General features: G+C 52.8%; 1 protein-coding gene across 3 annotated transcripts; it reads left to right on the forward strand.

Annotated features, from left to right (window-relative positions):
• The first annotated feature begins 629 nt into the window (after nucleotides 1-629).
• LOC130680061 (uncharacterized) lies at nucleotides 630-11,205 on the forward strand. 3 transcript variants are annotated; one of them, XM_057490070.1, is made up of 11 exons: nucleotides 630-1,317; nucleotides 5,048-5,112; nucleotides 5,510-5,631; nucleotides 6,848-6,913; nucleotides 7,256-7,327; nucleotides 7,920-8,137; nucleotides 8,398-8,489; nucleotides 9,246-9,315; nucleotides 9,684-9,887; nucleotides 10,014-10,118; nucleotides 10,487-11,205. In XM_057490070.1, the coding sequence occupies exons 1-6, from the start codon at nucleotides 1,004-1,006 to the stop codon at nucleotides 7,950-7,952; spliced, it is 672 nt and encodes a 223-aa protein (XP_057346053.1). In that variant the 5' UTR covers nucleotides 630-1,003; the 3' UTR covers nucleotides 7,953-8,137; nucleotides 8,398-8,489; nucleotides 9,246-9,315; nucleotides 9,684-9,887; nucleotides 10,014-10,118; nucleotides 10,487-11,205. The 3 variants fall into 3 exon arrangements, with proteins under 3 accessions (XP_057346053.1, XP_057346055.1, XP_057346054.1); XM_057490072.1 differs by having other exon boundaries at nucleotides 9,747-9,887; XM_057490071.1 differs by having other exon boundaries at nucleotides 9,795-9,887.
• The last annotated feature ends 2,911 nt before the right edge of the window (nucleotides 11,206-14,116 follow it).

The following is a 14,116-nucleotide window of genomic DNA, read 5'->3' on the forward strand; positions in this document are numbered from 1 at the left end:
AATAAAGTAACTTAATGACACGTGAGTTATTTACAATAGCTAAGAAATGGAAGCAACCTAACTGTCCATCAGTAGATGAATGGATAAAGAAGAGGTGGTGCATGTACTCAAAGAATATTATTCAGCCATAGGAAGAAAACGAATCCTACCATTTGCAACAACATGGACGGGTGCTAGAGGGTATTATGCTCAGGGATATAAGCCAGGAGGAGAAAGACAACTACCAGAAAATGATTTCACTCATCTGTGGAGCATAAGATCAAAGGAAAAACTGAAGGAACAAAACAACAACGGACTACTCACAGAACCCAAGAATGGACTGACAGTTACCAAATGGAAAGGGACTGGGGAGTGTGGGTGGGGAGGGAGAAGGGGAATGAGGGGCATCGGGATCAGCACAAATAATGCAGGGTGGGCGCGGGGAGGGCGATACAACCCGCCGACGACCTGTAGTGACTCTACAGCGTCTCACTACGCTGATGGACAGTGACTGTAATGGGGTTTGTGGGGAGGCTTGATAATGGGGGGCATCTAGTAACCACATTGTTGCTCATGTGATTGTGTATTAATGACACCACAATCAATCAATCAATCAAGAAAAATAACACGTGGGTCAACCCATGAAAAATTAGAAAGTACTTTGAACAAAATCAAAGTCCCCGCCTGACAGCCCTGGCGACCAATGAGCGTGCAGCGTCCCCCGCAGCCCCGCACCCGTATGAAGTCCGTGGCGGCCAGTGAGCGTGGGGCGTCAGGCTCACTCCCTCCCCCGACTGACGGCACTCGAGGCCTGTGAGGGAGCGGTTCCGCGGAGGAGGTAACCGTTGGGCGCGCGCGCAGAAAACGAAACTCCGGCGCTGAGTAGTAGCTGCAGGCGCCGCAACCGCCATATTGAAGAGTCGGTAGGTTCGCGAGCGCCGCCAGGAGGAGCTGCTTCCGGGGCTCAGTCAGTGCTGCGGTCCGCCCTCCGTCCCGTCCGCGCAGCGAGCCCGGCGGAGCCCAGATGGTGGACCCTCGCTGTGCTCGGCTGCGCCTTCTTCCCGGCGCGCAGGCCCCGGCTGCACCGACCTCGTTCCCCAGCCTCGGATCGCCTCCTCGAGCCGGCTGGGCCCCGTCGCTGCCCTCGGCCCTTCGCGACTCTCCCGCGCCCGGCGGAGGGCGGCGATCGGCCAGGACTTGGACCCGCCGCCCCGGCCGGACCTGCGCTCGTCCAGGTCTGCCGCCTCCAGCCTTGCACCGTCGGAACTGCAGCGGAGCGTCCAGAGCGGGGCCCGCTTCAGGGGTGAAGGCGACAGCAACGGCTCTGCGGGCCGGAAGGTACGTGGCCGCGGGGCCTGCAGGGGGCGCGTGGACCACTGCCTCCGCCTGTGGGCGCGGCGGACCGGTGAGGGGGCGGCCGTGCGAGGGGCTCGGCGGGCCGCGCGGGGCCCGCGGGTCGGGGAGCGGCCGACGCGGGTGGGGGGGCTCGCGGGGCCTGGCCTGGGGCCGCGCCGCCGACCTGCCACCGCTGCCCGTGCCGGGGCCGCAGGCGGAGGGGCCGGGCCGTGCCGCGCAGACGGGGAGGCCGGCGGGCGTCTTGCCGTGTGCGCCGTTTTCCGGCGGCGGCCTCGGGGGCGAGGGCCGGGCGAGCCGAGGGTCGGGTGGGACCCGCGGCGGGGCGGCGGGGGAGAGGCCGCCGAAGGCAGCGCCTCCAGGATTAACAACTGTTTCCTGAGGCTTCTGTCGTCCTTGTCGTTTGGGATTACCGGTTCCGTTTCCTTGCTGGTCGTCGGTCTGTTCAGATTTTCTGTTTCTTCCTGGGTCACCCTTGGAAGGTTGCATTTTCCTAGAAAGTTGACCAGTTCTTCTACGTTGTCCTGTTTGTTACTATATAACTTTCCATAGTATTCTCTATTCTTCATATTTCAGTGGTGTCAGTAGTGATTTTTCCTTTCTCATTTCTGATTCTGTTCATGTGCGTAGACTGTTTTTTTTCTTGATAAGTCTGGCTAGGGGTTTATCTATTTTGTTAATTTTCTCGAAGAACCAGCTCCTGCTTTCATTGATTCTGTTGTTTTATTCTTCTCAATTTTATTTATTTTTGCTCTAATCTTTATTACGTCGCTCCTTCTACTGACGTTAGGCCTCATTTGTTCTTCTTTTTCTTGTTTAGTTAATTGTGAGTTTAGACTGTTCATACGGAATTGTTGTTCTTTCCTTAGGTAGACCTGTGTTGCAGTATACTTCCCTCTTAACACCGCCTTTGCTGCGTCCCACAGATTTTGCGTTGTTGAATTATTGTTGTCATTTGTTTCCATATATTGCTTGATCTCTTTTTATTTGGTCATTGATCCATTGGTTCTTTAGGAGCATGTTGTTAAGCCTCCACGTGATTGTAGGCTTTTTCGTCACTTTGTGTAATTTATTTCTAGTTTCATACCCTTGTTATCTGAGATGTTGGTTGGTGTAATTTCAATCTTTTTCAATTTACTGAGGCTCTTTTTGTGCCCTACTATATGATCTATTTTTGAAAATGTTCCGTGTGCACTTGAGAAGAATGAGTATCCTCCTGCTTTTGAGTGGAGAGTTCTGTAGATGTCTGTAAGGTCCGTCTGTTCTAATGTGTTGTTCAGTGCCTCTGTCTCCTTACTAATACTTTCTCTCTGGTGCATCTGTTCCTTGGAGTGATTGGAGTGTTGAAGACTCCTAGAGAAATGCATTGTATTCTAGTTCCCCTTTTAATTCTGTTTCTATTTGTTTCACGTATGTAGGTGCTCCTGTGTTGGGGTGATAGATATTTATAATGGTTATATCCTGTTGTTGAATTGACCCTTTTATCATTATGTCATGTCCTTTGTCTCTTGTGACTTTCTTTGTTTTAAAGTCTATTTTGTCCAATACAAGTACTGCAACCCCTGCTTTTTTCTCCGTTAGTTGCGTGAAATATCTTTTTCCATCCCTTCACTTTTAGTCTGTGTATGTGTTTGGGTTTGAAGTGAGTCTCTTGTAGGCAGCATCTAGATGGGTCTTGTTTTTTTATCCATTCAGTGAGTCTATGTCTTTTGATTGGTGCATTCAGACCATTTACATTTAGGGTGATTATCTATAGGTATGTACTTATTGCCATTGCAGGCTTTAGATTCATGGTTACCAAAGGTTAAAGGGTCCCTTCCTTACTATCTAAGAAGCTAACTTAACTCACTTAAGTATGCTATTACGAACACAATCTAAAGGTTGTTTTTTTTTTTCCTCCTCAATATTTATATATTAGGTATCATATTCTGTACTCTTTGTCTATCCATTGTTGTTACCTCTGGTGACAGCTATTTAACCTTAGGAACACTTCCATCTATAGCACTCCCTGCAAAATACACTGTACAGATGGTTGGTGGGAGCTGAATTCTCTCAGCTTTTGCTTAACTGGAAATCGTGTAATCCCTCCTTCAAATTTAAATGATAATCTTTTTTGAAAATTTATTATTATTAATATTATTATTATATTTTGTACGATTAATCTACAATTACAGGAGCAGCATTGTGTTTACTAGACTCCCCCCTTCACCAAGTCCCCCCCACATACCCCTTCACAGTCACTGTTCATCAGCATAGTAAGATGCTATAAAATCACTACTTCTCTTCTCCGTGTTGTACAGCCCTCCCCGTGCCCCCACACACACTATACATGCTAATCGTAATGCCCCCTTTCTTTTTCCCCGCCCTTGTCCCTGCCTTCCCACCCATTCTCCCCAGTCCCTTTCACTTTGGTAACTGTTAGTCCATTCTTGGGTTCTGTGACTCTGCTGCTGTTTTGTTCCTTCAGTTTTCCTTTGTTCTTATACTCCACATATCAGTGAAATCATTTGGTACTTGTCTTTCTCTCCCTGGCTTATTTCACTGAGCATAATACCCTCTAGCTCCATCCATGTTGTTGCAAATGGTAAGATCTGTTTTTTTCTTATGGCTGAGTAATATTCCATTGTGAATATGTAGCACACCTTCTTTAGCCATTCATCTACGGATGGACACTTAGGTTGCTTCCATTTCTTGGCTGTTGTAAATAGTGCTGCGGTAAACATAGGGGTGCATCTGTCTTTTTCAAACTGGGCTGCTGCATTCTTAGGGTAAATTCCTAGAAGTGGATTGTTGAGTATTTTTGCATGTATTTTCCTCGGCGATATTGGTCTGTAATTTTCTTTTTTTGTGCTGTCTTTGCCTGGTTTTGGTATTAAGGTGATGCTGGCCTCGTAGAATGGTTTGGAAGTATTCCTTCTTCTACTTTTTGGAAACGTTTAATGAGGATAACTATTAGATCTTCACTACATGTTTGATTAAAGTCAGCGGTGCAGCCATCTGGTTCAGGTGTTTTTTTCTTAGGTATTTTTTTGATTACCAGTTCAATTTTGTTGCTAGTAATTGGTCTGCTCAGATTTTCTGTTCTTTCTTGGTTAGCCTTGGAGGGTTGCATTTTTCTAGAAAGTTGTCCATTTCTTGTAGGTTATCCAGTGTGTTAGCATATAATTTTTCATGGTATTCTCTCATGATTCTTTGTATTTCTGTGGTTTCTGTAGTGATTTTTTCTTTCTCATTTCTGATTCTGTTTATGTGTGCAGGCTCTCTCTTTTTCTTGATGAGTCCGGATAGGGGTTTATCCATTTTGTTTATTTTCTCGAAGAAGCATCTCCTGCTTTCATGGATTCTTTGTATTGTTTCATTCTTCTCGGTTTTATTTATTTCTGCTCCAATCTTTATTACGTTCCTCCTCCTGCTGACTTTGGGCCTCATTTGTTCTTCTTTTTCTAGTTGTGGTAGTTGTGAGTTTAGACTGTTCATATGGGATTGTTCTTCTCTCCCGAGGTAGGCCTGTATTGCAGTGTACTTCCCTCTTAGGCACCGCCTTTTCTCTGTCCCATGGATTCTACATTGTTCAGTTCTTGCTGTCATTTGTCTCCATATATTGCTGGATCTCTGTTTTTATTCAGTCATTGATCCGTTGGCTATTCAGGAGCATGTTGTTAAGCCTCCATGCGGTGGTGGGCTTTTTCGTTTTATTTGCGTAAATTATTTCTAGTTTCATACCCTTGTGGTGTGAGAAGCTGCATCATTTTGGGGGGCTCGTCTGGGATAACTTCGGAGGTGAGTATAGGCATCCGAGCCTCCCTTTTCTTTCACTGTCCTTATAGAAGGAAGCCGTCTATGGCACACAACATCGGGCGCTCGTCAGCCACTTAAATGGGACTAGCCCGGCTGCCGATCTCAAAGTCTCGAGCGCCAGGTTCCCCTGCGTCTCCCTCAGTGGATCCCCCATCTCCCTTGGGAGCCGGGAAAGTCACCTGAGTGGAGGCCAGGATTCCCCTTCAGAGGCATCTCCCTGGATGCGATGGACTGAGGAAGGCCGTGGTCACATGCGAGAGTCTAGGCTGAGGCTGCGCTTCAGTGGCTTCTCAAAGTCCCGTGTGTCTGCAGTCAGACCCTGACAGCCCGACTGGGTATCCATGAGGAGTGTCTCTCTTTCTGTCTGTCTGTCTTCCAGCCTGCTTCTCCAGGCCGCCCCAGCCTCTGGGTGAGGCAGGGGTGCTCTTTACTTCCTTTACTCGCTCGATGTGTGCCTCTAACTTCGTCAGTGCCACGGACCCCGATGCTCAGCACCGCAAGGTAGGAGATCCATGCTTCGCTCTTATTCCTGACGAAATCCTGTACTTTTTATCTAATAAAAATGTGTCCGGTTCGTTGAAGAATGCTGTTGGTATTTTGATGGGGATTGCATTGAATCTGTAGATTGCTTTAGGCAGGATGGGCATTTTGATAATACTAATTCCTCCTAGCCAGGAGCATGGATGAGTTTCCATTTGTTAGTGTCCTCTTTAATTTCTGTTAAGAGTATCTTGTATTTTCAGGGTATGGTAGGTCTTTCAGTTCCTTGGTTAGGTTTATTCCTAGATATTTTTATTCTTGTTGATGCAGTTGTGAATGGAATTGTTTTCCTGATTCCTCTTTCTGCTACTTCATCATTAGTGTCTAGGAAAGCAACAGGTTTCTGTGTATTAATTGTGTATCCTGCAACTCTGCGGAATTCAGGTATCAGTTCTAGTAGTTTTGGAGTGGGGACTTTAGGGTTTTTTTAATGTACAATATCATGCCATCTGCAAACAGTGATGGTTTGACTTGTTCTTTACCAATCTGGATGCCTTGTATTTCTTTGTTTTGTCTGATTGCCGTGGCTAGGACCTCCAGTACTATGTTGAATAACAGTGGGGAGAGTGGGCATCCCTGTCTTGTTCCTGATCTCAGAGGAAGAGCTTTCAGCTTCTTGCTGTTAAGTATGATGTTGGCTGTGGGCTTGTCATATATGGCCTTTATTATGTTGAGGTACTTGCCCTCTATACCCATTTTGTTGAGAGTTTTTATCATGAATGGATGTTGAATTTTGTCAAATTTTTTCTCAGCATCTGTCACTGCCTCTCTGTGTCCTCGGGCTCCTCAGGTGGACATGGAGGGTTGCCGTCACCCTGGGGTGTGGGCCTCCCTGGTGAGCAGGGTCCAGGGAGCCCAAGACGCGCTTCAGCTTTGTGCCCAGCCCACCTGGTCATGTGAGGGGAGCCGTGCTGATAGCCGGGTGACAGTGAGTGCTCAGGGCACCCTGGGAGGCAGAGGGACCTCCCCTGACCCTCTCAGGGCGGCGGCCGTGGCCCAAGGACCCCCATGAGTTTGTGTGTGCTGGAGCTGGGGTCACTCTAGGCTGAGAGCCTGCTGGAGGTGGGGACAGCGTGGGTGCCAGGGGGCTCGGGTAAGGCATCCATCCACCACGGTCTGGTTGCGGGAGGCCGCGTGGGAGGGGAGCATGAGCACCCGAGTGTCCTGGACCTTGCAGGAGCTGCACTGCATATTGAAGGAAAGGCAGCGGGACCGCATGGGACCCGAGGAGAGGAAGAGGAAGGTGAGAGAGGCGTGCCGCGGGTCATGGGCGGTGGGGGCGACCCTGCACCTGCTCCTGGTGCCACCAGTCCTGAGCTGCAAGCATTGGTGTGACCAGAAGGAGGCGAGAGCAGCTGGGTACAGGGGGAAGTTGGAGGACAGGTGCAAGGCCCACAGGGCCTGGGATTGGCCAAAAGCCAGCCCTGGGAGGGCCCGGGAGGGGAGAGCTGGGCGAAGGGAGGTGGGGAGGCAGCACAGGGTGGTCCAAGGGAGCTGGAGGCTGCGGGTGTGGGGTTCAGGGGAGGCTCTGTGGGCTCCCCTGGGGCAGGTGGGGACTCATCACCTCCTCACCCCGGTGTCACAGGGCATGGTCCCCTACCTCGGATTGTTTCTTGCTGACCTGCCTAAAGAGAAACTCCTGGAGCGTAATGAGGACGTGAGTGAGCCCAGAGGGGCACAAATTGGGGCAGGTCACAGGCAGGTTCTGTAAGAAATGCAGAGCCTCAGGAGTACTTCCCTCCCTCTGTGCATGTGAGTGCACGCACCTGCACAGGAGGAGAGGAGAGGCAGGACTGAGCAGGTGGTGTTATGTCTGTCCATTGAATTCAACATTGAGCACCTGTTAAATACCAGCCTCTGTGCTACATGCTTGGGTTTTATTGGTGAATAAGATGATTGAAGCCCCTCTCCTCCATTGGTGTGCACACAGCCTCACCTGGCTGCCACATGTTCCTTTTCGGGTTTGCTCGCAACACCTTAGAACTTCCCCAGCTGTTAACTAATACCAGGGTTCCTGCTCACTGCTGAGGACAAGTGAAATGTAATCCCTGGGCAAGCGTTCAGAAGTTTCTAATCTTTATAAATGTAGCCTTCCTCCCACCTTTGGGCTACAAGTGCTTCCTTCTGGACCCTTTCCTGATAGGCTCTTAGCAAAAGCCAAGTGCATTTCTGTGTAGACGGAACAGTTTGAGGAAGAGCTGTTGAGGGCCACTCATAACCTCCCCTTCAAACCTGGGCCCCTTCACCAGGCTGTCCACATGGGTCCCGTCAGACACATCTGAGACTGCACCGCTGCGTAGCAGGGAAAGGGGGTCGTACCGATGGGAAGAGCAGAAGAGCCAAGGGGAGTGATAAAGGGACGCTGAGACCTAACAGCTGAGGAAAAGACTTCCCAGAAGGTTGCGCTGATGTGAGCCGAGACTGGTCAACCACCATCTGGCCTGAGCCTCCTGCTCCCTCTGCTTCGGTATTTGGCCTTTTTCAAATCTGCATGAGAGTATCAGAGGGCTAGAGTTCAGCATGGTTGAAAAAGGCAATACAAATGGGGCTCAAGGGGAGAGGGGTTCTTAACCGATTCGTGTTAGATTCTTTTTTCCAAAATTTGAAAGGTATTTCCATTAAAGCCACCTCAGAAGTGACAGGCTTTAACAAATGTTTCCTCTGTTGCGGAAGGGAGAGATGGAGGGGATCCTGATTACAATCACTTTCAGGTTGCTTTTTTTCTAGGAATGGGGAACAGATTTCCTGGACTCCTGCTGCCACAGGCCCCACGGAACTGCTTTTGCAGCCAACATCGCTTCTCTAGGGGATTCACAGAGGTGATGGGCCAAGTCAGGGTTTTAGATGCCAAGCAGATCAAGTGGCTTCAGCCAGAAACAGAGAGAGACACGGCAGAGGGAAGGTCCTGGCCAGACATTGTGTACAGGAGGAGGGACAGATCAGTTCTGGTTTCCTTCCCAGCAGCAGCAGCTTCCCCTTCTCCTATGCCTGGTTACTATCACCTCCTCTACCAAGGGCGTGGCGAAACCCAGGTGACCTGGCATGGAGAGACATATCGCCTTGTTGGCGGCTACCGGGCCTATGGGGATGCACCTATTGCCACCCCAGCAAAGGTGGACGCAGAGAAGCCAGTTCCCAGGAGGGCTCCCAAGAGACATCAAACTTCAAGAGAGTCAGATGAAGAACTAGGTTGCCCCCCCACCAAAATTCAATGGCTGCAGCATAGTGGCAAGAGGCTGAACCCACGGAAGCTTGCTGGCCGAGCCACTTCCGTAAGGAGGGCACAGGTTTAACTGCCTAAAATAGCTAATGCCTCTTCCTGCAGTGACCCACCCCTGCCACTGCTCGCCACAGGAGACTGCGACCTGAGCTGCTCTCCCTGAACTGGGAATGGAGGCCCCCGGGTGGAAACATGGAGCCCTCTCCCCAGGCCACAGATTCCCCAGGGCTCAGGGCCATGGTGGAAAGCCTCCTGCGGGCTAGTGGACCTTCTAGGATCTCCAGGAAAAGGGGTCAGCCCCGAGACTCTCCACCTGCTGGCCATGTATCTCCCTACTCATCTCCCCTCCCCTTAGGAAGAGCACCAGGATGTGTAAAAACCTGAAAAAGAAGGACAAGTGTGTTACCAGGAAGCGTCTCCTCAAGGTAAATGGGGGCTGGAGGTCTGGAAGGGAGGGGTCCTCGGGGCAAGTCCTCTGCCGCGCTGTGGCACAGCTTTGGGGAGGATTCCAGGTGTGTGGGGTGAGCGGGGGAAGCTGACGGGGAAAGTAGGGTCCCCCAGGCCCCCGAGGGCCTCGTCTGTCTCCCTCCCTGGCTCAACTTGACTGGGGGCCTGGCATCCAGTGAGGACCCAGAGGACAGGCCGCAGTTGCGGCTGGAGCTGACGTGGGGTCGGCAGCCGGGGTGGGGCCTGTGGCTGAGCAAGGTTGGGTGTAGCAGGACAGGGTGTAGCTGCAGGACAGAGGGACACCTGTGAGCCCCTGGAGGCACATGTCAGGGGGCCCTTCCCCCAGAGCCCACCGGCAGCTGCAGCCCACGCCTGACTCCGGCCAGCCTCACCTCTGCTCCTCGTCCAGGGGCTCCACAGCCTGGACAAAGGACATGAAGTGCTCGTCCCTCTCCAGGTCGTACACCGCGGCCATGTGCTTGTGCACCATGATCTCGTCCTGGAGGGTAGCGACCTGGAGCAGAGGAAGGACAGGATGCAGACAAGGGGGGTGAGGAGTGGGGCACTGGATGGTGCTGGATCTTTGCTCACACGGGAACCCACTCTCAGGAAAGGTGGGGGGCAGAGGGGTGGCCCGGTGCTGAGAGGGGCTCACAGGTGTCCCTCTGTCCTGCAGCTATACCCTGTCCTGTCAGCTGGAGCCCCCAAGCCAGGGGGCCGGCAGAAAGGGACTGTTACAGTTCCTCAGGTCCCACGTTTAAACGTCCTGGGCCAGGGCCAGGTGAGTTTCTGGGCTGGGGCGATCGGCAGGGGGGTGGGCTGCTCCTCAGCCTCAGGGAAGCTTCGGGCCATGCTGGGTGTGGGGGCGTCCTAAAGACCGGTGCGGCTGGGGTCCCAGCTCCACGGCCGACCAGTCCTGTCAGACTGAAGGGTGGTTCCCCGCCCCCTCTGGGACCCAGCCTCCTCCTCTGTAAGTAGGTGACGCTCAGGAGCCTTCCCGTGACAGGGACCCCCCGGGTGCTGGTGATGGACAGGACCCTCCACACAGGGCCCGGAGCCCAGAGGGCAGTGGGGACGGGGTGGAAGCAGGATAATGGGGGGAACCCGGGATAACCTGCCTCTTCTGATCACCCGTGTGTGGCCCTGTAGCTGCTGTCATCGGGCCCGCGGCCCTGCTGGTGTCCTGGCTGCATGTGGAGGAGAGCTGCTTCCCCTTCGGGCAGGCGGCCCCTGGCGCCCCAGGACCCCAGTCTGCTTGCTGCTCCTCCTCCTCCCGCTGCTCATCCTGAGCCTCTGCTGGGGCAGCTGCTCTGGCACCTCCTCCGTCGGCCGACTTCGGCATCTCCCCACGCTGCCGCTGCCTCCTCAAGGGCCTGTACGTAGCCCCTGCCAACCTGGCCGCCTTCGTGCTGTGTCCTACCCTCTGCTCGTGGCCCGCTGGACAAAGGCGAGCCACCCCACCGTGTGGAGGGTTTTCGCCTTTGAGTAGGTGGCCTCCCACCGTGACGCCAACTGCTGCCTGGGTACCATCAGCCACCGAGTCATAGCCACAGGGTTCCAGAAAGAGCTGGGGCCCGTCCACACCAGTCCCGGCCGTTTCTGGGATGGACACAGAGACGGCGCTGTGCTGCATGGGACCACCGCCCCCTGGGTGCCCAGCGGAGGCATCCGAGGCTGCAGGGGTGGCCGGCCATCGCAGGGTCCTGGGACATGCACCCAGGGGAGCCCCTGTGCAACTTCCTCCCCTCATCCCTGAGAAGTAGCCTCCCCAGGCGCAGTGTGGTCTGGGTGTTGTGTCTGAGGTTAATGGTTCCTGGGGGTTGGGGTCATCCCTGTGCAGAATGTAATAAATGATGAACGGATTGCCACCACACTGCTCTTTCTTCTCAAAGCTCTGCCCCTCCTGCAGACATCGTGTGCCCCAGCCCACCCCACCCCCAGCCCTCAAACTCTGTGACGCAAGAGGCCCTGACCTATGCCAGGTTGTCCTCCATCCTCTGTCCTCCCCCTGTAAGGTGCTCAGGAAGAGTGGGGCGCTCCAAGCCCCAGGCTGGCACACCTTGGCAACACTGGGGAGGGCAGTTCAAACAGAAACTGGACCTTTCTTCCTGACCCCTATAGGTCATGATCAGACACCAAAATCTACTAAATAGACGCCCCGGGGTGTCTCTTCACATCTTGAACAACACTGCAGATGTTGTAACACACGTAGGTCCCAGGGCTGCAGGGTGCCAGTCTAGCACTGTCCCATTTAATGACACACAGTGCCCCACACATTCCAAGAAATTCCTTTTCAACAAATGTTGAACTTGGTCTCAAAGCACCTCCAAGATGTGCACTCCTTCCTTTGGGGGCCTTTCTCTGAGCCCAATTTCTCCACACTTCACACCTCAGAGCACCCACTAAAGCTCCCAGGTCCCCAGTCCTCCCCTATGGGGCCCCTCAGCCATCCATCCCCAGGCCAGGCTGGTGTGAGGCCCCTGGTATCCCGCTCCTGGCTCCTCGCTGTGCGGCTTGACGTCTGTGACAAATGGCTGGGGAGGCTGAGCGGAGGCACTTGGCTGTGATTCTCCCATATGCTCTCCCAGGGCTCTCAGGATGTGCTCACCCTCCCAGGAGGGGAGGCCTGGCCTGGAGGGGAGCTGCAGGATCAGCACAAATACCCCCTTGGGGGGCTCCACGCTGGAGACAGTCTCCAGGCCTTATGCTGCAGGTGGAGCCCCAGACTTGGGACTGAGGACTGGGGAAGCGAACGTGGGCCCTCCTGACAGCCTCTGATGACCAGGTGACAGGAGGTAAAATCGGGACACCCAGGCCACCCTCCTCCTCCTGGCCCTGCCCACAGCACCCTCAGAGCCATCTGCCTGCACGGTGGTCCCAGGGATGACCTCAGGCTCCCCAGCCATGTAGGGAGGGAGGTTTGGGCAGAAGGAGGGCAGACGGGCCTCTGGCAGGGCGGTGGCCCAGGTCAGACCTGTCTTCCTGCACGGCCCACCAGCCTCAACCCTAGAGCGATGAACTTCTGGGCCCAGAAACAGCAGCTGTCCTATGCCTGCCTGTTTGTCACTGGTGCCAGCAGTCCGTCCTGCCCCGGTGTGTGCAGGTGCCCAGGGCATGCCAGGCCCTGGACTGCTGCTGCTGGGACACCAGGCTCACACGGCTGCGTGGCCACCCTGACTGTGGGCTGCAATGCACCTGCCCACCCGATGTGTGCTGTGGAGATGGCACGGCCCTCTGGCACCAGGTGCGCGGCTCTGTGCCCAGGCACGGGGCTCTGGGGACTCCCCGTCTTCGGGCTCCTCAGAGAAGCTAATGCTGGATTTCTTGTTCACGGAGTCGAATAACGAACTCCGGAAACACTAAAGGTAGGAGAGCAAGTGCGAGGCTTTTATTTAGAGATGAAGCAGGCAGGCAGAGCTCCTGGCTTGCACCTGCCCGGAGGGCTCAAGACAGCCCTGGGTTTCTGCGTCGTCTAGGGGATTTACAGGTGGTTGAGAGACAAAGGGTAGGGATGCAGACCGGCTAAATGGCCCCCAAATGCTTATTTTTGAAGAGACAGTTAATTTCTTATCAGTCTTCCAGATTATTTTGCAGAGTTAACACAAGAAATTTACTGCTCGGATTCTTTCCCAGAACAGCAGCTTCTTGGTTTGCGAGCATATCAATGAAGACTGCCTGTCCTGCTCCCAAGGTGGGCCGAGTCATTGTCCGCTATGTTAAGAAACCCATTTTTTGACTTCTTGGGTTTTAAAATGCAATCTTATCTTGAAGATGGAATCTTTCCTGATTTTACTATGTTGTTTGTGACTGGGCTCACTTGCCATTATGAGTTGCCTAGGATGCAAATCGCTTGATTAGGGCTAGAGGAAGAAAAGCAGCATCTGGGTAAACTTAAAGAAACTAAGCTGGGCCTTTTAACAGGCTAAAGTAAATTTTACAATAGTGTCATTTAACTGACACAATGAAGACATGGGCTATGCTGAGGTATTTTCCTATCTGGGGGATATTCAAACATTTCAGGCCAAGTTACTCCTGGGCTTTTTAGTTTTCATCTATCTCACAGGAGAATGCTTGTATTACTTTAGAGAATTAATGTGACTGACTTTCCTTAATTGTTTCATATGGAGTTTCAGTAGGGGTTTTATTCCAGAGGCCCTCACCCTACTCTGTCTGCACCCATAGTCCCTGTTTCAGTAGCACTGAGGCTCCATGGCTTCCCTCCCGAGCTGCCATTTGTGAGAAACACACTCACTGGTCCAAATTCAATAAGTGGACATGGAGACAGAGAACAGCGGAGCAAGGCTTTAATGACGGTCCTGCAAGATCAGGTGTCTGGTGGGCAGGCACACCTGGGGAGTTTGGCGCCAATAATTTATCTTCTAGTGTGCGAGTCCCTCCCGTGGTTCCTCATTGGCTGAGTCCTACAGGGTTCACAGTCTTCCCCGGAAGTCTCCTAAGCCCGTTATATCTTTGCTTTACATTTGTCTTATTTTTATTGGTAGGTTTAAAAAAACTCAAACAGGTATAGGCAGGCCCTTATCAATTCCCCCACCCCCACCCTCAGCCCGAGCAGCTTCCACCATGTGGCCCTTTGTTCATACCTTACTGTTAAAGTGCTTAAACATCCTGGTGGGAATAAATCACATTTAGGTTTTATACTCTTTCCTAACACATTCTCTCCTAGTTCCTCCTCCAGGCTTCCTTTCTGCACTCCCCAAGCTCTCTGATCCCATGCTCGCACCCCTCTCCCCCTGCCCTCCCAGCCTTCTCCTTCCCCCA

This window comes from Manis pentadactyla, chromosome 12 (assembly GCF_030020395.1).
Source record: "Manis pentadactyla isolate mManPen7 chromosome 12, mManPen7.hap1, whole genome shotgun sequence".
NCBI classification, from domain to species: domain Eukaryota; kingdom Metazoa; phylum Chordata; class Mammalia; order Pholidota; family Manidae; genus Manis; species Manis pentadactyla.